The sequence below is a fragment of the Arachis ipaensis genome, chromosome B6 (assembly GCF_059453495.1).
Source record: "Arachis ipaensis isolate K30076 ecotype BB chromosome B6, ASM5945349v1, whole genome shotgun sequence".
NCBI lineage: Eukaryota > Viridiplantae > Streptophyta > Magnoliopsida > Fabales > Fabaceae > Arachis > Arachis ipaensis.
Genome location: NC_142441.1, coordinates 142,637,579 through 142,659,663, shown reverse-complemented (window position 1 = coordinate 142,659,663; position 22,085 = coordinate 142,637,579). Strand labels below are relative to the sequence as shown.

Genomic DNA, 22,085 nt, shown 5'->3' with positions numbered 1-22,085 from the left:
TGGTGATTAAATCCGGATTTTGACCTTGCTTTACCATCATATTTGCGTATTGGTTGGCTTCTCGAAATACATGACGAATACTCATCCTTTCTGGTTTTGTCATCAACTCCTTGATGGAACGAATCAAAGAGGACCCAGCATGAGAGTTATTGGAAGCTTCTGCATTGAAGTTCACCGTGCACTTCGAATTGGATTCCACAGCCAAGTAAGGAATTCTCAAATCCATTGCCAATTTATCATGAACTGAAGCTGGCTATTTGGGGGCAATGATTGTCAAAAATAAATGTTGAGTTAGTGAACAATAATAATATTTTTGGTGATGACAAATATAGCTTTGGTTAGGTTGATAACCCAAATGTATTTTTAATGAATGATTTAAGTGTTGCAGGCCCAAGTCAATAATCATTAGTGCATTCCAATATAAAGAGCAAGGATCTCATTGTATGGAGGTTTGGACAAAAGCATTAAATGCAAGCACCAACCCAATGCCTTCATGGATAGAATAGTTTCTAGCTGATGGTGGTGTTATGATTCGAGTATGGCACTAAGAAGGAAGAGAAAATCACTTTTCTCTTAAGCACCAAAGAGGAAGAAAGAAAAAGTCATCTCTGATGGCTATGTCAAATCAAGATTGAAGCCGATAGCAAATGTTCAAGTCAAGAAGAAAAAGATAAAATATTTCCATTACATGCAAGTAAATTACTTGTTGATCTCACATTACTTTTTGCACAACTATTTTAGATAATATAACGAAAGTAGATGTTACTTTAATTTGCTGTGAATCAAAGGCTAATATTAAAATTTGGGGCCAAAACACTAGATTAATGGTTCTGATTTACTAAACCCATTGAGGATATGTTACCAATGAAGCCGCTGATGTCAATCTACGTGCTACATTGCTTAGCTCTGATTTCAAATTCTTGTTTTTGGGTCTAAATAAAGAAAAGAAAGTGAAGACCTCAGCTGGTTCAAGAATCAAGAAACTGACTTTGAAAAGCAAGCCCTAGCTTGGCAACCTCACTCCATACAAAAAGAAAAATCAACTTCAGTTGTGAACAAGGAGATAAACCCGAATTCATAATTAAGAGAAACCTCACAAATCAAAGTTTGAAGTCTTGGAAGCATTACAGTTACACAAAAGGGAGCACCCCGCCAAGATGAATAACAACGTTTGAGAGTTCAAAAACTGGATTAAGGTATAGAGTTTGAGCTGTTCAACATCATCTCCTTCATAGTTTATCATTGATTATTCTGTTTGTATGTTGTATCTTACTTTGTTTTCATTTAGTGGAAAAAAAAGCATATAAGAGAGGCATTAAGAAAAAGCCATTGAGAGAAAAGACAAATAGAGGTACTTAGAGAGAAAAGTCAAGATTTATGTCTTAATTTCTTTTGCTTGTATCTCTTGTTTTGTATCTTGTATCTGAGGTATCCCTTGCTAAGTTGGGTGAGCACTTAGTGTGTTGAGAGTTTAGGAGGTAACCTAGCCAAGTCAAGCTTATGTTAAAGCTTGGTTTGTCCTTGATAGAAGTAGGTTGAATCCTTGGGAATTAGTGTATGTAATACTTGAAAAGGTAGTAAAAATTCTACTACTATTGTGGTGGAGACTGAATGTAGGTTGCATTGCACAAGACAGCTGAACCAGGATATATGACTGTATCATCTTCTTCTTTCCTGTTTTGATTCTATTTTTCACGATTTTTGAGACAAAATAAAATTGTCTCCTGCATAATCAATATCGCAAACTAAACAAAACCAAAGTTTCATTTTCTGGTTTGAGGACTTATTATTCAAGATTAAAAGAAGGACATAGATTCAACCCTTCTTCTCTAAACCATCAAGAACCTTCAATTGGTATCAAAGCTTGGTCTTCAAGGATCAATCTTCAGCTTGTAGGAAAGGTTTAATGGCTAATAACTTGGGTGCAAATGCTATGGCCTACACTCTAAAAGAAGGTCAGTCAAATAATAGCCCTCCTTTTTTTAATGGGAAGAACTATACCTACGGGAAGAAATGGATGTGGATCTTTTTTCAATCCATTGACTATAATATATGAAAGATCATTGTGAAAGGTCCTCAAGTTCCTACCAAGACAAGTGTTGAAGGAGTGATGACTCCAAAGGAAGAAGGTGAATGGAATGATGAATACAAGAAAAGGTGGAGTTAAATGTTAAAGCCATAAACTTGATGCACTGTGCTATCAACTTTGAGGAGTATTGGGAGGTATCTAGATGCAAGACTGTAAAAGAGATTTGGGATAAACTCCAAAATTCAAGAAAATAAGGATTGATATGTTGAGAAAAGAGTATGAAATATTTTCCATGAAGGATGGAGAAACCATTAATGAGATGTTTGAGAGATTCTCAACCATCATAAACATCTTGGATGCTATGTGTATAACTCATACTGAATAAATTCTTGTAAGGAAAGTCCTTATAAGTCTTACAAAAGAGTGAAAAACAAAGACTACTGTTGTGACCAAGAGTAACAACCTGAGTCTTTTAACCTATGATAAGTTGAGAGAAAAACTTTTTGCATATGAAACCATACGCACCAGCCAAGATATAAAAAAAAAGAGTGGTCCTAAAATCAAAAGTTGAGTCATTGGATGATTAAGAAGGCTAATGAGAAATAGAGACAAGAGCAAATGCTCGAGTTCAAGGGAGCGAAAAAGGAATCTGAATAAAGTTATATGTCATCACTGTAAGGAGGCAGATCACTTCAAGTTCAACTATCCTAAACTCAAGGAAGAGGATAAGGCAAAGAAAGAAAAGAAAAAAGTACTTATAATTTCATGGGAGGATCTAGAAAACAATTCAGATGAAGATGAAGACTCCGAATATAAAGTACAAGTTTGTCTAATGGCTTATCATGATCAATTAGATGAAGTAAATTACTTTGACTTGTCCATTGAAGACTTACATGTTACTATTGATGATCTGAAAAAATTATTGAATAAATACAATAAATGCAAGTCTGAAAATAAAATTTTGAAAACAGAAAATGATTTTGAAAGAAAAAATTGAAAGAAACCAAATGTGCTATTGATCTTGTTGAAGAAAATAAATTTTTTAAATCTAAAATTGAAAATTTTAAAGGAAAGATTAAATAAAATGAAAGATTAAATAAAATGATTAAAGGTTTAAATAATGACTTAGCAAAATTTGCTCATAGTTCCAGCAATTTGGACAAATTACTTGCTAATCAAATATCGTTATTTGAAAAATCTGGTTTGGATTATTTCACTAACAATAATGTTGCTTTTAAAAAATCACATTTTGATAAAAGTGTTTCATCTTCATGAACTAAATCAGTGGTAAAAAATTTTGGTTTGGGTTATGTTGCTAAAGAGAATACTGTTGCTAAAAATCAGTTTATCAAAAGTGTTGCATCTTCTTCAAATACCAAAAAATTCAAAATTTTTAATCACTTTTAGCATCATGCAATCAGAAATCATTGTTCTACTTACAATAAATATGGTCATTCTTCCTCTCAATACTTTATTATCAAAAGAATAGTGAAAAACAAAACATACAAGATTGTTTGTGATTTCAAAGCTCTTGGGCAATCAAGATGGATTAACTTCAAAATATCTAAAATAGTTTGGATACCTAAGATTACTTGAGAATGTGTGTATCTTTGCCTAACATTCAAGAAGAAGAAATACATGTAGTACTTGGATAGCGAATACTCTAGGCATATGACGAAAAAGTCAATATTTTTTGTCAAATTCAATAAATATGATAGAGGATTCAGGGATGATGGTAAAAGAAAAATTATTGCTATTGAAAAAGTTGATAATGATCTCTCTACTTTTATTGAAAATATTTTTTTTGGTTAATAGGTTGAAACACAATTTTTTTAGTATTAACCAATTATGTGATATTGGTTATTTGGTGATTATCAAAATATTAGAATACATTGTTGTGAATGAAAAACATGATAAAATATTGTTTGTGGCAAAACGATGTGTGTTGTGGAATAAAGATATTGAAAATGTGCACCACTTGATTGTTGTTTGAGTTTTTTTGATAAGTATGGTGTGCTTTGACATCTCATACTAAATGTCTTTAAACACTTCTAAAAATAATAAAAAAGCATTTTAAAAGTTGGATTGTCCTGTCGTTAAGAGAAGAACCCCAAATAAAGTGGTTGATTGTGTTTTTCTCTACTATCTAGTATATATAGTTGGAAAAAAAAAATCAAAAGATTTTTTAGAGCAAGACTTCAGATATTGTTGTGTCTTTTGAACACTTCTGAAAATGGAATTGTTTTTATTTTTTTTTGTTATTGTGACAATGTTAGAAATGACAAAAAATTAAAATTGTATAGTTTTTTTTTTTAGATTTTTGTTACATTTTTAATTTCACCTTCTTGAGCTGAATTCTTTTATTTAGAAAAAAAAATTGACTTAGCAATTGACTTTTATGTAGATGTAACATAATTAATTAACAGAAACATAATTTGTATTACTATTATTTAAATTAAAAAATATTGATTTTTTGTATTTAAATAAAAAAACCCAAATACGGTATGTTCAAACGCATAACTTTAATTTCTAGTTCGATTCAAATTATATCATCTCCTTGCAAATGCATTCAAGTTTTGAAATAATTTCCGTTGTTATTTTGTTTTCTTGCAGAGCCATCATTAATTTTCGCTTTAATTGTAAATTAACACCGCTTTAAGCCTATCATCACAACACTGTAAATTAACACCGCTTTAAGCCATCCTATCATCACAACACACATCTGTTACAGGTTAGTAGCATTTCTTTCTCCCACAGTGCGCTTAAGAAGGAACAGGGGATCTCAAATTCTCATTTCATCACCGTGTAAATTGTCAGGTGACGTTGATTGCCTTTATCCACCGCATTTAGAAACGAAGAAATGTTCAAAATGGGGCCCACCACCGAAGGTTATAACGGTCATTCCATACTGACGTTAAACAAAGAAAAACGCGCATTTCCTCGTGAATAAGAAGCGCCACAGGAGCCTCCACTCCCTAACCCACTTCACACGCGTCATCTTCTTCACCAATTTCTTTCACTCTCAAATACCCAAATTGCCCATAAAATTATACAACATGATAATTGTATCACTTTTTTAATATAACCTTTTATCTTTTTATAATTAGTTTTTAATACTAAAAATAAGAAATTTAAAAACATATGAACACAAATATAACACATGATATTGCTAAAACATGTCATTTTGATCAAAATTTCAAGTCAATACTTATTTTATTTCTTCTCAACACACGCAAAAGTTATTTTATGGTATGTCATCTTTTATTGAGTTAAAATAATTTCAAAATTATTTAGTTTTGATGCATATTCCATGTTATTTATATACATTAATTATGTATTACTAAAAATAATTAAATAATAACTATAAGTGTATTTATCCTTAAATTTTTGCTCACAGAAAATGAAATCCAATATTTGACGGATAAATCAGGCATAGAATTTCCTTTCCTATAAAAGTACACATACCACAGAAACACAAAGCAACACAACCAGTTTCACTAGCTCATCAAAAACATGGAGTCACATAACAAAAACAAAAGACTCAATCATGGATCACACACACCACCCAAGCTCTCCCTTGTGGCCACTTCACGGACAACTATGCCCCCAGATGCTCCGACGCCGCCGCCACGGACGGTGCCAGTCTCAGTTCCGTTTCAGTGGGAGGAAGCACCGGGGAAGCCCAGACCGTGCCACGCACGATCTGAGTCAAACAACAAAGGTAGTGACGTGGCACGAGCCTTGGAGCTTCCTCCGAGGTTGTCAACAACCAACACAAATACAAAGGTTTCCAAGACCATGAGCATGCCTTCCCCAACAACGGTCTTGGATGGGCCTTATGTTATGCGTGCCACGTCTTTTACGACGCCGTTTAGGAATCAAAAGGAAAGTTGGAATGCCAATTTTGTGTCTAGCAGGTGGAGCGGCAATAACAAGAATAACGGTGTGGAGAGTGAGGGTACTTTTGACTTTTCAAGTTGGACTGAAGATGAAAATGGTACGGTCAAGATCACAAGGATTAGGAGAAAGGGGAGCTTCTCTCAGGCAAAATCGCAGTTATGGGTAACTATTATTTTCAACCAACCACATGAAAAATTTTCATTTCGTTATGTTATATATGATCTGATTTTTAGTTTTAGTATTCATTAACATTCACACAAAATTATCTAATTAATTATGAAAATATATACACAACAATTAGATTATGCAAAATTTTTACAGAGGTGCGTAATCTATTATCTTAATTTGTTCTACTAATGTCAGACCCTGATTTTTTTTACCCTTCTTCTGTTTAGTTCAAAATTTTGGGGAAATTTATGCACAAGTGGAAGTGTTTGACAAGAACATTTAATCATTGATAAAATTAACCACAAGATTATTATATTTAATTTGAAAAGAATAACACTCAATTCTGGGGATTTTTGTGGTTCTTAATTTTGCGGATACTTATAAAGTTGAGAAGCTGTGAGATTTTATATGCGTAAATTTGGAAACTATTAACTATCTATTTGGAATAAACATAATCCTTTGAAAAATCAATAACATACTATTTATCAAACAATTTTAATTATTGTATAGTTTGTTACTAATTATGATAGATTTGATAATTGCAGAGTAGCATTTACCAAAGCGTTAAGCAAGTAGTCCCATGGAGACGCAGGCATGAAAGGCAAAGAAAATCAGACAACAAAATTTGAGATTGTTTGATTAACCAATCGAAATTCGAACGTCAGAGTGGTGTGTGATGTGTATCATGAGTTCGGAGATATGCAAAGAGATAAAGTAAAGAAGGAATTATTATCCTATCAACTTGGAAAAATTATAATAAAGGATATTTATCCGAACGTAATTCCTTTTTTCTTTTATGACTTTATATATTGATAGATGTACCACCACTTCTATTATGTACAGGAAGATCAACAAACTTATATATGGCTCTATTGAAATAATAATATATTAAATTTGGTATCTGTTGGTTAAAAATAATTAATTTCCAAGAAGAAAGTTACTTGAAGATTAGTGAGTGAGTTTTCGTAAGGAAGTTGATATTGAAGAAGCTCTTGTGTTTAAGGTTATTGAGTAAGAGTTTGATTAGTTTAACAAGTTAAGGAGCTCTTCGAAGAAGTGAATCAAAGATCTTGAGATTCGAAGGTTGTTTTTTCAGCAGTTACAAGATCAAGTAAAAGAGTGGGAACAGTTATTCATGCTCTTTACACACATTGAAGTTACACTTCAAATTGATTGGTTAAGAAATGGCTATAAATAAGAGAAGGCTCGAAAATACAGGGGTTGGAACTTTGCTTCAAAAATTATTCACGTATACTCACATCCTAGGGATTTTTTAAATCTACTTCGAGTTAATTTTCTGTAGGGTTTCTTCCACATGTCTTCATTTTTCATTTATCTTTTTGCAAACTTTATTTTTTCATGCAAATTTATCTTTCAAGCAACATTTACTTTACTTGCTCAGTTTTATGTTTCGAAACCCTTTAATTTCTATGTCAAAAGTCTTCTGATTCAATCGAAGGCATTTTACAGCTTTGTTTAAATTCAATGTAAACCATTTTAATTCCAGTCAATCTTATTTTCAAAGTCTTTATTCATGTCTTTTCGATCTTTTCTTTAAAATCTCGTCTAATTAAAGAATCTTTGATGCACTGTTAGAAAATTGGTACCCGCAAAAGAGGAGTAGGTTTCGCTTCCAGATCATTAGAATCGAACCACCTTCGATTTGCTAAAAATTGATTAAACAAATTGGCACGTCCGGTGGGACAGTTTAAAATTGAAGTGTGTCAAACGATTTTGGTGTCACTTAGTGCATGCAATTAAGGAGTGAAAGAATTGTTCACATGGCTGACGAAGTTTCGAATGTGAATGGTGGTTTGGCCACAAATGATAGTGTACCAGAAAATGTATAACCTTCGGACGTTATTTCACGTTTGGAAGGGGTGGTTGTAAATGAAAGTGTGGCGGTTACTAATGTGCAGGCTGGAAATAATGGGCGTAATACTCGTCCACGTGCTAATCCACCACTAATTCAGCCCTAAGTAACTGCTGGTTGGCCTCCTTATGGCCTCCCTCCTAGTTATACTCCACCAGTAAGTGGTTTTATTCCTCCGATTCAATTTAGGGGTACAAATGGAGTAAACAATGTTCAAAATCCACATCAGCAATCCGAGTATTCTCGTGATTATAATGTGGGTTCTACATCAAATGCTTCTAATTCAATAGCAGTATTTCGACAACATGTAGAAGAAAGCCATCATGATTTGGTCAATTTATTGACTTAACAAATGACCACAATTCTAAATCCTATGATGGCTGATCATGAATCGATCGTCTTGCGAGACAAATGAGCGAATTGCCCGAATCGTTGATTATGATGAAGGAGAAAGGCAAGATGCTAGAGGAAATAATCAGGGTTTTGAAAATTTATTTCAAAACAAAATGATATTTTTAGAAATAGAGAAAATTCTCAATTACTTCCTCGTGGTCAAAATGCAGATGATATCTTGGCTCAATTACGCGCTAATCAAGTCGGTGAACGTTATCAGGTTACAACAATTGTGGAAGATGTTTTAAATAGGGTTGGATTCAATATAGGATTTATGAATCGATCCCACTTTGTGTCAACTTTTCCTTATAATGTTCAAATGGTTGAAGTGCTAAGAGGAGTGAAAAATCCTAAGATAATCACAAAGTTTGCAGGAGAAGTTGGGAAATCGACTACTGAACATGTTGCTCGATATTTGGTTGAGATTTGGAATTTTCTTAATGATGAAAATTTGAAGTTGTTTTCATCTTCGTTAACGAAGAATGTGTTTACTTGGTTCTCTAATCTTAGACCAAATTCAATAACAATATGGGCTCAGTTAGAAACTGCTTTTCATGCCCAATTTTGTTGGGGAGAACTGAATGTGGCAGTTATTGGCTTTGAAGCGTGAAGATGGTGAAACCTTCGATGATTACATGATTCGTTTCAAAAATGTTAAAAGTAGTTGTTATGTGTCTCTTCCTGAAAGTGAAGTAGTAAAGATAGCAATTATGGGATTAAGATTCTATATGCGTCAAAAATTATTCAATGTGCATATTTTCGACTTAGCCCATTTGGCTGAGAGAGTTCGTCAAGTATAAATTCTGAAGAAAGAAAAAGAGAAATATAAGAACGAAAAGAGGTTAAAAAGTATACCTTTCTCTCGTAAGGAGAAAGTTTCTTATGTGGCCATGGAATCTTCTGATGAGGAGTCCGATTTAGATGCAGAAGTTGATTTGGCTGAACTTAGGAAAGACCCTCCTTATGTATGTTCTTTACTTAAGAAAATCCCTAGCAATGATAAGTCGAATGATTCAAAACTGAAAAGTGGGAAAAGATATAGTTTTGATATTTTGAAATCTGATCAGATTTTTAATGTGTTGCTTAAAGATAAACAGTTAGTTTTACCTGAAGGATTTAAAAGGGAAACCTTACTGTAAGTTTCACCAAGCAACTAGTCATTCGACTAATAATTGTGTTCATTTCAGGGATTTGATACAAGAAGCCATCATGGAAGGATGGTTGAAATTCGACGATGGTAAGAAAGAAATGAAAGTTGATTATGATCCTTTCAATAGCGAAGCCAGTTTTGCTGAACCATATTTTGGGGTGAATATGGTTGGGATGTCTTATGACTTTGACATGGCCCTAGGAAACTTTGAATTAGATGTCCGATCTGTATACCCTGGAGCAGGAGATGGGTTGTTGGATTTTCTGGTGCAACAGAAATTAAAGGATCGGGATGTATCTCTGTATCCTCGATGCAATGCGGTTTTCGATGTTGAGGTTGCGGAAATTTCTGAGAAGGAAAGGATGAAGAAGGGATTGGCTCACAAAGAGGAACATGCCCATCAAAAACAGCATATTCGACGAATGGAAGGGCAAAGTTCTGAAGGTCCTCAGAAAGGCACTATTGCACTTATAAACCGTTCTCAAGCCATAAGTGTACAGTGGATTCGAAATTGCTAAGAGTTTTCGAACAGGGACGCTCATTATAAGCGTAACCCACAGTGGGGCATAGAGGTCCTCCTCGAGGTCGATATCCTTACTTCCATGGCCATGCTAGAGGGTATCCAAGGGGTAGAGGACGAAGAGGACAACAGCCACCAAGGTATCTCCAGTTGATAAAGTCAAGGGGGCAACACCTTCCGTGCATTCTCGAATAGTCTTCTTGACTGATGGAGAGACGTATCCAAAGGGAGTTTCCTCCCATGTGAAGTTGGATAAAGGAAAAGCAGTGGTTACTGTTTCTAATGGTGATAAGGACAAGGTTGTTGGTTTAGATGAAGAGTACTTCGAAGAAGAAGAAGATGAAATGGTCAGTACCATTTCAATTATCCAACTGAGTATTTAGGAGAATATGAGGGTAATTCAGTGGAGGATTATGGTGTTGATGATGAGGAAGCCTTTTCATTCATTCGATATGAGGATTAACCTGGTTATTTTCAAAGGCCCTCCGAGAATAAAAAATCTCATTTGCGCCCATTACACATTACCGCAACCATAAGTGGGATCAAAATAAACAAAGTTCTGATTGATGGAGGATGTTGTTGAAGGTCAGAAAATATCCTGATGATTTAATCCCTACTAATATTTCAGTAACAGACTTCAGTGGTGCTTCGGACGGTTTGGTTACTTTGGGAGTAAAAGTTGGATCCACTTATCGAAACACCGTTTTTGTTGTGGTGTCTTCAAAGGCTAGCTATAATGCCTTACTAGGACGTGATTGGATTCATGGAGTTGGGGTTGTGCCGTCCACTGTGCATCAAAGCGTCCTCCTTTGGACAGATGATGGAAAACCTGAAGTAGTTAAGGCTAATTCGAATTTGTATGTCGAGCAGTTACATGTCGACTCCAGGGTGTATAATCCTAAACTGAAACCTTTGAATCTTGATAGGGTACCTAATTCTTTCAATTGTGAAGGGTGCTATCTGACTTCAGAGGGTTTAAGTGTGAAGCTTCGTTATCCACAACCCAGTATTTCTGCGACTGGGTGGGATTGTTCAACATAAGTGGCGATTCGAGGATGTTCTTCGATGGCAGATGAACAAGATGTCTCGGATAATCTGTTAACTTTAAATAAATATTTAAGTAATTTCCTTTCATTAGAGAATAAAAGTAATTATTCTGATGAAGTTGAGTCATTTATAAAAGTAGTTTCATCTTCTTCTTATAGTGTAGGTTCAATCCCTTCGGTCGAATTTAGTCATGGTTTAAATTCTTTTTGTTCCCGTAATTCTAGTAATGTTGTCAATCAAATTGCTGTTGATATAGCAGAAGTACATTGTATTGAAAACAAAGCTGTTGTTAATCCAGTGAATGATCAAGTTTGTTTCAATCCTAATGAATATGTAATTTATCTTCTGCTTGTATCTATGATTTAGAACCGTTGGGTTTTGAAAAGTATTCGGTAAAAGTTGATGAAAATATGAGAGGTTTCGAGTCGCAAGATCCTTTAGAAGAGATTAATCTAGGATCTGTTGATGATGTTCGAATTACTTACATATGTAAGGACCTTACAGTCCCATTTCGAACTGAATTATATCATCTTTTGCATGAGTTTAAAGACTGTTTTGTTTGGGATTATCATGAGATGCCTGATCTTGATCGTTCTCTTGTGGAACATCGACTAGCATTAAAAGCGAATGCTCGACCCATAAGCCAAATGCCTCGTTGATTTGCTCCTGAAATTAATCAAAAGATTAAAGAAGAGATCGAACGCTTAATTAAGATGAAATTTATTCGAACCACACGTTATGTTGAATGGGTTTCAAACATTCTCCCTGTAATGAAGAAGAATGGGAAATTGAGAGTGTGTATTGATTTTCGATATTTGAATAATGCCACTACGAAGGATGAATATTTTATGCCCATAGCAGATATTTTAATTAATTTTACTGCAGGTAATGAGATTTTAAGTTTTATGGACGGTTATTCAGGATATAACCAAATCTTCATTGCAGAAGATGATGTGTCCAAAATTGCTTTTCGATGTCTTGGGGCATTAGGTACATATGAATGGGTTGTTATGCCATTCGGTTTGAAAATGCTGGTGCAACGTATCAATGTGCCATGAATACTATTTTTCATGAGTATATTGGAAAATTTATGGAAGAATATATCGATGATGTTATGGTTAAGTCGAATTCTATGACTCAACACATCGATCATTTGAGAAAAGTATTTATTACTATGCGGAAAAAGGGACTAAAAATGAATCTTTTAAAATGTGCATTCGGTGTATCAGCCCGGAATTTCTTAGGATTTGTTGTCCATAAAAAGAGAATTACTTTTGATAAGAACAAAGCTAATGCGATCTTAGAATTATCCCTTCCTAGATCGAAAAAAGAGGTGCAATCCTTCCTTGGAAAAGTTAATTATCTTAGAAGATTCATATCGAATCTTTCAGGTTGAACCCGTGTATTTGTGCCTTTGGTAAAACTTAAGAATGAGTCACAGTTCCAATGGTTAAAAGAACACTAGGAAGCTTTCGATTCAATTAAAGCTTATCTGTCCAAAGCCCCAGTAATGGCAAATGTTCGCCCCCATGAGCCTTTAAAGTTATACAGTGCAGCATCCATGAATACAATTGGGTGTATGTTAACCCAAGATGATGAAAATGGACATGAACGAGCCACTAGTTTGGAAAAAGGGCTTTAGAAGTTCAGATCCTTGGGGATTCGCAATTAGTTTTAAAACAGTTATCAAAGGAGTTCAAATGTAACAATGAGAAGTTACGAAAGTATTTAGCAATGGCAAGGGAATTATTAACTTCTTTTTGGAAAGTTTTATTAGTTCATATTCCAAGAATTCAAAATGAAATTACTAATGAGTTGGCCAAAATTGCTTTGAGATACAAGATATTCCCAGAAATGCTAAGAAAACTGGCAAAAATTTGTCAGATTTTAGTGCCTATCGATGAGAGATAGGCTTTGTGTTCAGATGAATGGGAAGATGATGATTGGAGGAAACCCATTGCCATTTATTTAAAAGCTCCCAAACTTCAAGTTGATAGGAAAGTAAAGTTGAAAGCGTTGAATTTTGTATTGATGGCTGACGAGTTGTATAAGAAAGGAATTGATGGAAGCCTTTCAAGATGTTTAAGTCAAGCTGATAAGGATATTGCTTTAGGGAAAGTCCACAAAGGTATATGTGGGGCTCATCAGGCTGGGATGAAAATGAAATGGGTGTTACGTCGAAACCATGTCTATTGGCCTTCTATGATTAAAGATTGCATTGATTATGCAAAAGCATGCCAAGAATGCTAACGTCATGGAGTGGTACAACAGATACCAGCATCTGAATTACATTCGATTATTAAACCATGGCCTTTTCGAGGATGGGCTTTAGATTTAATTGGATTGATACATCCTCCTTCATCAAAAAATCATAAATTTATTTTGGTAGCAATTGATTATTTCACGAAGTGGGTTGAAGCTGTTCCCTTAATAGAAGCTGGGCAAAATGAAGTGATAGATTTTATTGAGGAACATATAATCCATCAATTTGGAATTCCCTAAACCTTGAGTACTGATCAATATGGTTACTTCAACTCCATATTATGCGTAGGCCAGGATCAACAGGTACTTCTCCTTATAAATTGGTGTATGGTCACAACGCAATTTTACCATTAGAGGTTAATCTCAATACGTTGAGAATTTTGAGGCAAGATGACTTGCCAGTTGACGATTATTGGAATTCAATGTATGATGAGTTGAATCAGTTAGACTCGGAATGTATATTGGCACTCGAAAATATGATTCAACAAAAAGAAAGTGTTGTTCGAAATTATAATCGTAGCATAAAAGAGAAATGTTTCAATATAGGAGAATTGGTCCTAAAAGTTGTATTACCAATGAAAAAGAAGTCAAGATTCCTTGGCAAATGGTCTCATAGTTGGGAAGGACCTTTTCAAGTAATCGAATTGTATTCTGGAAATGCATATCTAATTAAAGATATCGATTCTGGGAACGTAATTAGTTCGATAAATGGAAAATACTTGAAGTAATATCGATGTATGCCGAATCAAGATCAATAATATAAATAAATAAGTAAGAGCATAAAAAGAGTTATTATACATAAAAGTGCTTAATTAGGTGGAATAGAAGGTACTAAGAGTTCTGCTAAGTCAGAGTAAAGTTGGACTCCTTCACTGTTCAAGGTAGAAAGTGCTTAGATTTGCTCATATTCTTCACTTTGAGCTTTGTCAAGCTGCTTCTCGCATTCTTCTTGTTTGGCTTCTACAATGCAAAGCTCCTTGAAAAGTGTTTATTGCTTGTTTCGAACTGAAGCCAAGGGTACAACTAAGCCAGCTTTCCTTTTTTGAATTTTGGCTAATTTTTCATTAATTTGGTCCTATTCTGCTTCAAGTTCTTCCTCTTGCTTGTCATAATAGGCTTGAGCAGTGAAGACTTTTCTTTGCAGGATACCTTCATTGGTCGAAGAACTTTGCTGATTTCTTCTGTCTCAGTCTTGATTGCCACTTTTTCCTTAGCTTCTTATAACTTATCTTGAACAATGATGCAGTCATTGAAAACCTTTATAAACTTCTTGACTATAGCAGGGAATTGGAGAGGAACCTAAAATTCAATGGAAGAGCTCAAAATATCAGAAAGGAGTGAATTCAGGTTTGATTGGCCAGTCCATTTAGTAGGTGGATGCAATAAGAGCCTAAGAAGGTGGTTAATTGTCTGCGGGTGTGTCGATTGAGTTCTGAAGGAAAGCCGGATGTAGAAGGGTCTGTAGGAGGTGGAGTTGAAATCGGTACTTCATCTTCTTGAACAATTTGAGTCAAGTAGGCAACCAGTTCATCAAGATCAGCATCGGACGGTTGAGAAGGTATGTAAGAGACCTCAAATGATGGTTCTGGACTGTGTGAAGTAGAAGGCTCAATGTTTTTGTTTGGGCTTGGAGATTTTTGGGGAAAAGGTATAGTCCCTGGATCCTAAATAGGTAAATCGGAAATATGAGTAACAGGAGACTCATTAAGAGTTCCAGTTTGAGTTGGAGATGGAAGATTGTCGATGTTTTGGTTTTGAGATGGTGAGAGTTGCTCTTACGTCAAGTCGACCACTTGAGTTTCAGTCGGTGTTGGAAAAACAATCTGTATAGGTTCAGCAGATATGACAGTCTGAACTGATGAGGGGGATTCTTGTTGTTCTGATCTTGGTTGGTCTTGTTGAGGTGATTGTCCAGGAGCAAACGAAGAAGATGTGGTTTGAGCAGTTGTTGTAATCTAAAATATGACATTTAACAGGTTAAATCTTTCCAATTAATTTGACATATTCGAAATTGATGTAAAATTACCGGAGTGGGTCTTTTTCGAATCAGATTGGAGACTAATTCGATTTCTGAATCATCATCTGAATTGGAAGAGGCAGCAAAGATATTTTGTGTTGGCTATTCACTGTCTTTTGAAGAGCTCTCGCTTGATGACTAAACCTGGTAATGAAAGAAGATTCGAAATCAAGATGTGTCCAAACGAATATAGTCGAGAAAGGTTTAGAAAGGTGTGATTGAAAGATTACCCTTTTAGAAGTTTTGGTAGGAGCTTTTCGAGTTCTCTTTTGTGGCTGCTTTGGTGGTACTGTAGCTTCAATTATTCTTTTTGAAGTTCTTTTTGGTGAACTTTCAGTAGTTGGAGTGATCTTGATGGCAGAATTTTTTATCTCATCAAGGATACAACTATATCTGGAAAAATATGTAGTCCATCAGTTGAAGTATGATTTGATTATGTATGAACTACGCTCATAAATAAGGTGAGTATAGTTTGTTTTTTGTTGTTGATTAGAGGAAAGACAGAGTTCAAGTTGTTCCTTCGAATTCAATTCGACGTGACAAAGAGGTCGATTGTTTCGAGGAAGAGGAACTGGAATGGTTTGGGAGAAACCGAATTTCCTGGCAGTATAATGAGGAGCATAGAGAGTTGTTTTGAATTATTCCTTTTTGTGTTGAGGTAATCCAGTAGGGATTATCTGAACAGCAATTAAGTTGGCCCAATTCCTGTTGGCAATTTCGTCCTCTTATCATTGGGAAAGAGAAAGCGTTTGAGCCATGAAGGACCACAGTTTTGATATAGAAAGGGGGTAAAATTGAGATCATTATTGTTGAAGTTTTTGCAAGAGTGAAAGAGAGAAAAAACAGCCTAGGAATGGTCCTCAGTCGACTGGACATCTGGGAAATTTGGTCGAAAGGACCAGACGGAATCGTTCGATATGTTGTTTACCAAATAAACTGTCTGTATCCTTCTGTATGAATTTTTCAAAGACTACATTCAACCAAAGCTGGAGAAGCCAGAGAGGACCTCCTACATTAATCGAAGAGTTATTTCGGAGGCAGTTGAATAGGTGGCCAAGTTCTTCGAATAAGTGTCCCAGAATCAACTTTGCCAAATTGAAATTATTACCCTCATGTAAAAGAGATGCCAGAGGATGAAAGAGTTTTTGTATTTGGACCAACGTTCTGAAAATCGGACCGAACTGAACTGGCCGGTTCAACTGGGTTAATCGGTCACTTAGCCAGTCCGGTCCACATGCAAAACCGCGCTACAAAAAACCAGTGGAAAAATCGGCTGAACCAGTGGTTAACCAATGAACCGGGCAAACCGGCCCGGTTTTTCCTCCTGCTAATGAAACGGCGTCGTTTGGCTATTTTATAAAAAAAAAAGAAAAAAAGAAAAACAGGCTGAACAACGCGTGTAGAAGCACCATTTTCACCCTAAATCCCTGTTCTCTCAAAGTCTTCGAAGAACACTCCACTCCCAACCCTAAGCTCGAGGCTGGAGCTTCTGCATACGACGGACGACCGATGCCGTGAAGAACACTCCCACCGTCGCTCACCGTCGCGGGTTCTGGGTTTCTGGCTTCTGGGTTTTTGGCTTCTAGGTTTCTGGGTTTCAGTCGCGGGTCATTGGGGGTCGTTGTGCACCGTCGCGGGTTCTGGGTTTCTGGCTTCTGGGTTTCTAGCTTCTGTTCATGCTGTTTTCTGGGTTCTGTTCGTTCTTCTCTTGCGGTAAGTTCTGGGTTTCTGGCTTCTGTTCGTAACTTTGTATGTTGAATAAATTTATTCTTCAATTTTTTGTATGTTGAATAAATTTGTTGAAATGTTGAATTTGAAAATAAATTTGATGTATGTTGAATTTGAGAATTCTGCTCTGCTCTATTCTTCAATTTTTTTTATTTTTTCAATTTCGCTCTATTCAATTTTTTCATTTTGTCAATTCTGCTCTGTTCAATTGGATTATGGGTTGCTGGCATTCTGAATTTAGATGGAACAGTCACAAAATGATCAGCAACAACAACATAATGTTGTACAAGAATCTCAGACATGTTCCTCTCGAGGAAAATCTGACCCGGCTTGGGAATATTTCACTGTGAAATATGATAAAAATCATAAGGCACAGTATACATGTATCTTTTGTTTGAATACTTATAATGGAGGGGGGATATATAGGATGAAATATCATCTTGCGAAAATTCCTGGACAAATTAAAGTATGTAGCAAAGTCACTGAAGAAGTTGAACTTCAATTCAAAAGGATTCTGATGGAAAACAAAAAAAATAAGATGGAAAAAAGAAAATTTGAGGAGGAGTCTTATGGTGGGGAAGCACCTGTAAAAGAGGCTGAATCGCCTAACCATGTACAAGCTGTTGTTCCTACAACAACGAGAGACAAAGGAAAGAGAAGAGCTGTAGTAGCTACACAAATTGAAAGTTACTTTAAAGAAAGGACTACTCCAGGATCTCAACCGACTTTGAAAAGTGTTTTGGCTAGTAAAGAAATTGTGCACAAGGCTAAGTTGGGACTTGCCAAATGGATTGTTGATGCACGTATTCCTTTCAATACAATTCAATCACCTTACTTTCAACCTGCATTGGATGGTGTTGCTACAATTGGACCTGATTTCAAGGGACCATCATATGATGAAATGAGAGTTCATTTGTTGGCTGATCTTAAGAGAGAGTGTTAGTTGCTGGTTGAAAAGTATAGGAGCTCATGAAAAAGCACCGGTTGTACGCTGATGGCAGATGGGTGGACTGATCAAAGGCAACGAACTTTAATTAACTTTCTAGTTTATTGTCCTGCTGGTATGTCATTTGTTAAGACTGTTGATGCTTCTGATGTGATAAAAACTGCCAATGCATTGTTTAATTTGTTTGCTGATGTTATTGAGTGGGTTGGGCCTAGTAACATTGTGCATGTGGTCACTGATAATGCTGCTAATTATGTATCTGCTAGAAAACTTATTCATGAAAAATACCCAAATATATTTTGGTCTCCTTGTGCTGCCCATTGTATCAATCTTATTTTGAAAGATATTGCAAGTATCCCTCACATAGCTGACCTTGTTTCCCGTGCTTCAAAAGTGACTGTGTTTGTCTACAATCATATGATCTTATTGTCTTGGCTTAGAAAAAGAAAAAGTTGGACATAAATTGTTCGACCAGGAGTCACACGTTTTGCCACTGTTTTCATTACTTTGAAAAGTATATATGATCACAAGGAAGAGTTGCAGTCATTGATGGTGGACAAATATTTCACTTCTCATAAGTTATCCAAAAGTGCCAATGGAAAGATTGTTAGTTCAATATTCTTGGACAGTAAGTTTTGGCAAGACTGAGTTACCACTGTAAAAATTGTTGGTCCTCTTATTAAGTTGTTGAGGCTTGTTAAGGCTTGTTGATGCTGATGAAAAACCCTCTTTGGGAATCGTGTATGAAGGCATGCAAAGAGCAAAAAATGCTATCAAGACAATGTTCATAAATCGAAAAGCTGCTTATACGCCATACACGAGTATCTTGAAAATGAGGTGGGATAAGCATTTGAAGCGTGATCTCCATGCAGCAGCGTACTTTTTAAATCCAGGAATTTTCTATAGTGAGGGTTATGTTGAGAAGGCAAATGTTTTGAGATCTTTACTTGATTTGCTTGATGTTGAAATACTTTGTGATGACTCAGTTGATGCAATGCAAGAGATACAACTATATCGAGATTGTAAAGAAAGTTTTGGGAGGGAAAGTGCTAAGACAGCGGCATCAAGACTCGAACCTGGTAAGTTATTTGACTTATTTCATATCCAAGTTCAGTTTAGTTCCAAAGTTTAATATGTTGGGTGATAAACATTAAAAAGTTTTTTATTTTTGTATCTACGTAGGTGAATGGTGGAGGCTACACGATGAGAGTACTCCTAATTTGCAAAAAATGGCAGTCTGTCTTCTTCATCAAACCTCTTCTTCATCTGGATGTGAGAGGAACTGGAGCCTTTTTGAACAAATCCATTCAAAGAGGAGGAACCGGTTAGAGCATCAAAGGCTAAGTGACATTGTTTATGTCACCTATAACCTACGCCTTCAATCTAGGTTGCATCAAAAGAAGAGGAATTATGATCCAATTGACATTCAAAGCATTGACACAGTAGATTTTTGGGTAATGGCAGATGAGGATGATCCTGAATTTACTACTGGAGATGTTGAAGGCACTGAAAGTTTAATATACACTGATAATGCTATGCCTTTGTATCCTAATGGTGAGTGACATAGCAATCTTTGTTTCCTTCCATAAAGATACATGTCATTAATATTGATTTCTTATTGAGTTTTCTTTATATTTTATTAGATGGTGGAGACATGGAAGTTGAAGTGGATATGCCTGATGTTGTAATTGAATCCTCAAATACTTCTTTTGGTGGTATTTCTGAAGATGCTGGCTTTGGATTACCTGTTTATGATGGAGACATCGGAACACTTAATGATGATTATGACTTCTAGTGTCTTTGTTTAGTTGAAGTATTGTTTGTTGAATATTGTTTCTTTTGGTTGCAAAACATTGTGTTTGTAATTTATGTGCATTTTAATTTCTTTAGTTATAAACTTTCATATTTGAGGTTGTTTATGACCTTTTAATGATAACTTATGTATTGTTTATTTTGTGAAATTGTTAAATTTTGAATCTTTTTAGTTTAAAAATTATTGCATTTAACTTTTTAAAATTATGTATTGAATTTTTTATAATTTTACTCTATATTTAATTAAACCAGTTCAACTACGGTTCAACTCTGGTTGAACCATTGAACCATTGAACCAGTCACTTGATCAGTTCGATTATCGGTCCGGTTCTCGCAACCTTGATTTGGACACTTCAAAAGCAAAAGACAATGGCATTCAACTAGTAGTATAGAAATGCAACGTGCTCATCATCAGTTACAGGTTCATTTTCTTGACCCATGTTTTGAGCAATAAATTTGCTATAGAAAGTCCTATGGATTATCCTATAGTCTCGATTCGGTTGCACATCAGAGGTTAGTTCAGGAGAGCTGATTGGGAAGCCAGTAATGGCAGCCACATCTAATAGAGAAAGGTCAATCATCCCATAGGAAAGGTGAAAATTGTTTGTGGTCCTGTTCCAGAAATTGAACACTGTCCCAATCATCCAAGGATGAGTTGAATGGGTGAAGTGAGAAAGTCGAAGTAAGTCTTGGATACCAAGAGCCCTCCAGGCGGCGTTATTCTCTGAATGGAGGTGTCTATGCCAAACTCGAAAGTCAACTCCTCGTGGGGTGATTTTAGGATTGTTACTGAAGGGTTTCTGAGGATTAAAGAAAGGGGTTATGAGAAGGTTGTGGTTGATAAGCAAATCTTTCCCTTGTGCATTGGGGAAGAAGTGAAGACATTTGTTGGCACGCTCTAAAGTTTGAATAGGACCAATGAAACAGTGGGTTTCGTCACCAATGTTAAAAAGTCTGAGGATCCTTGGGTTGTCGATTTGTGGCTGAGGGTCTTCAATAATCTCATCGTTGATTTGGTTGAGTATGTGCAAGGTTGGGGGAGCCTGATGCTGAGCCATAGGGCCTTTGCCCTTGTCCTGAGCAGTAACGTGAGTTGAAGGAGAAGCCATTGATGAGTGAAATGAGAAGTTGGTAGAAAGATTGCAGTTGCAGAACAGAAAGTTTAGAGGAGAAAAAGAGATTGGAGCTTCAGAAAGTTAGAATTCGGGAAGTGAGATGACGGAAAGAAAATTTTATTTAAAAAAAAAGAGTTGTTTTTAACCGTTGTTGCAGAAGAAAATCTAAAAAGGGAGGCAACTTCCTAAAGAAGGTGAAGTGGTGGAAGAAAGAGACTGTAAATCGTGGTGAAGGTTTAAAATTAAAAATCGATTTGCGGGATCACTTGTTGAATAAAAGATTAAAATATTTAAAATAATTACTATATTTATTTAGTGAAATCCAAAATATTAAAACTTTTAGTATATACTAGTTATATACTAGTTATTAAGATTCAACAATAATTTGAGTTCTATCATATAAATATTTTATATTAAAATATTAAGATTCAACAAGTGATTCGACAAATCGTTTTTTTTAATTATTGAGTTCTACCATATAAATTAAACAATAATAAAAAATATAATTTTAAAAATTTAAAAGATTTAAATTTTTAAATATATATTCAACAATAATTTGATAAATTCGTTTAAATAAAAAAATTTCACTATAAAAAATTACAATTTGAAAAGGTAAAATTTTAAAATACAAATGACAAAATAACTTTATAACAATTTAATTATTTTATGTAAAGAGAATTTTGTTTATTAAGGTCTAAAAATAATATTAAAATTAGTAATATTAAAAAATATTTTAAATTTAATATTAGGAAAAAAATATATAAGGACTAATTTGATTAATTTTTAAAATTTTAGGGATGAAAATGACTTACGTCTGAAATTTCAGGGATTATTTTGATTATAAATAACCTTTTTACATGTTAAGTGACATGTGGCATGCTATGCGACACTGACATGACACGTTAATGACACGTTAACCAATCATCTGTGACACGTGGCACTTAATGTGACACATCATCATCTAACTAACGGAAGGACCAATTTGACTTAGATTTAATCTTTCAAGGACTAATATGACTAAAAAAATCATTTGAGGACTAATTTGAAGAATGGGTAATCTTTTAGGGACGGATTTGACTATTAAGCCATTATTATAATTGTATTTACTTGTATACAACTAAATAA

The 22,085-nt window shown here is 35.0% G+C and overlaps 1 protein-coding gene and 1 pseudogene across 1 annotated transcript; both read left to right on the top strand.

The window, feature by feature from the left end:
* Positions 1-5,415: 5,415 nt before the first annotated feature.
* On the top strand, positions 5,416-7,632 carry LOC107605225 (uncharacterized). Its single transcript, XM_016307020.3, has 2 exons — positions 5,416-6,091; positions 6,643-7,632. Exons 1-2 carry the CDS (start codon positions 5,543-5,545, stop codon positions 6,724-6,726), a joined length of 633 nt encoding a protein of 210 aa, XP_016162506.1. The 5' UTR covers positions 5,416-5,542; the 3' UTR covers positions 6,727-7,632.
* A 9,993-nt stretch (positions 7,633-17,625) lies between these two features.
* Positions 17,626-19,828, top strand: LOC148563002 (uncharacterized; annotated as a pseudogene).
* Positions 19,829-22,085: the final 2,257 nt, after the last annotated feature.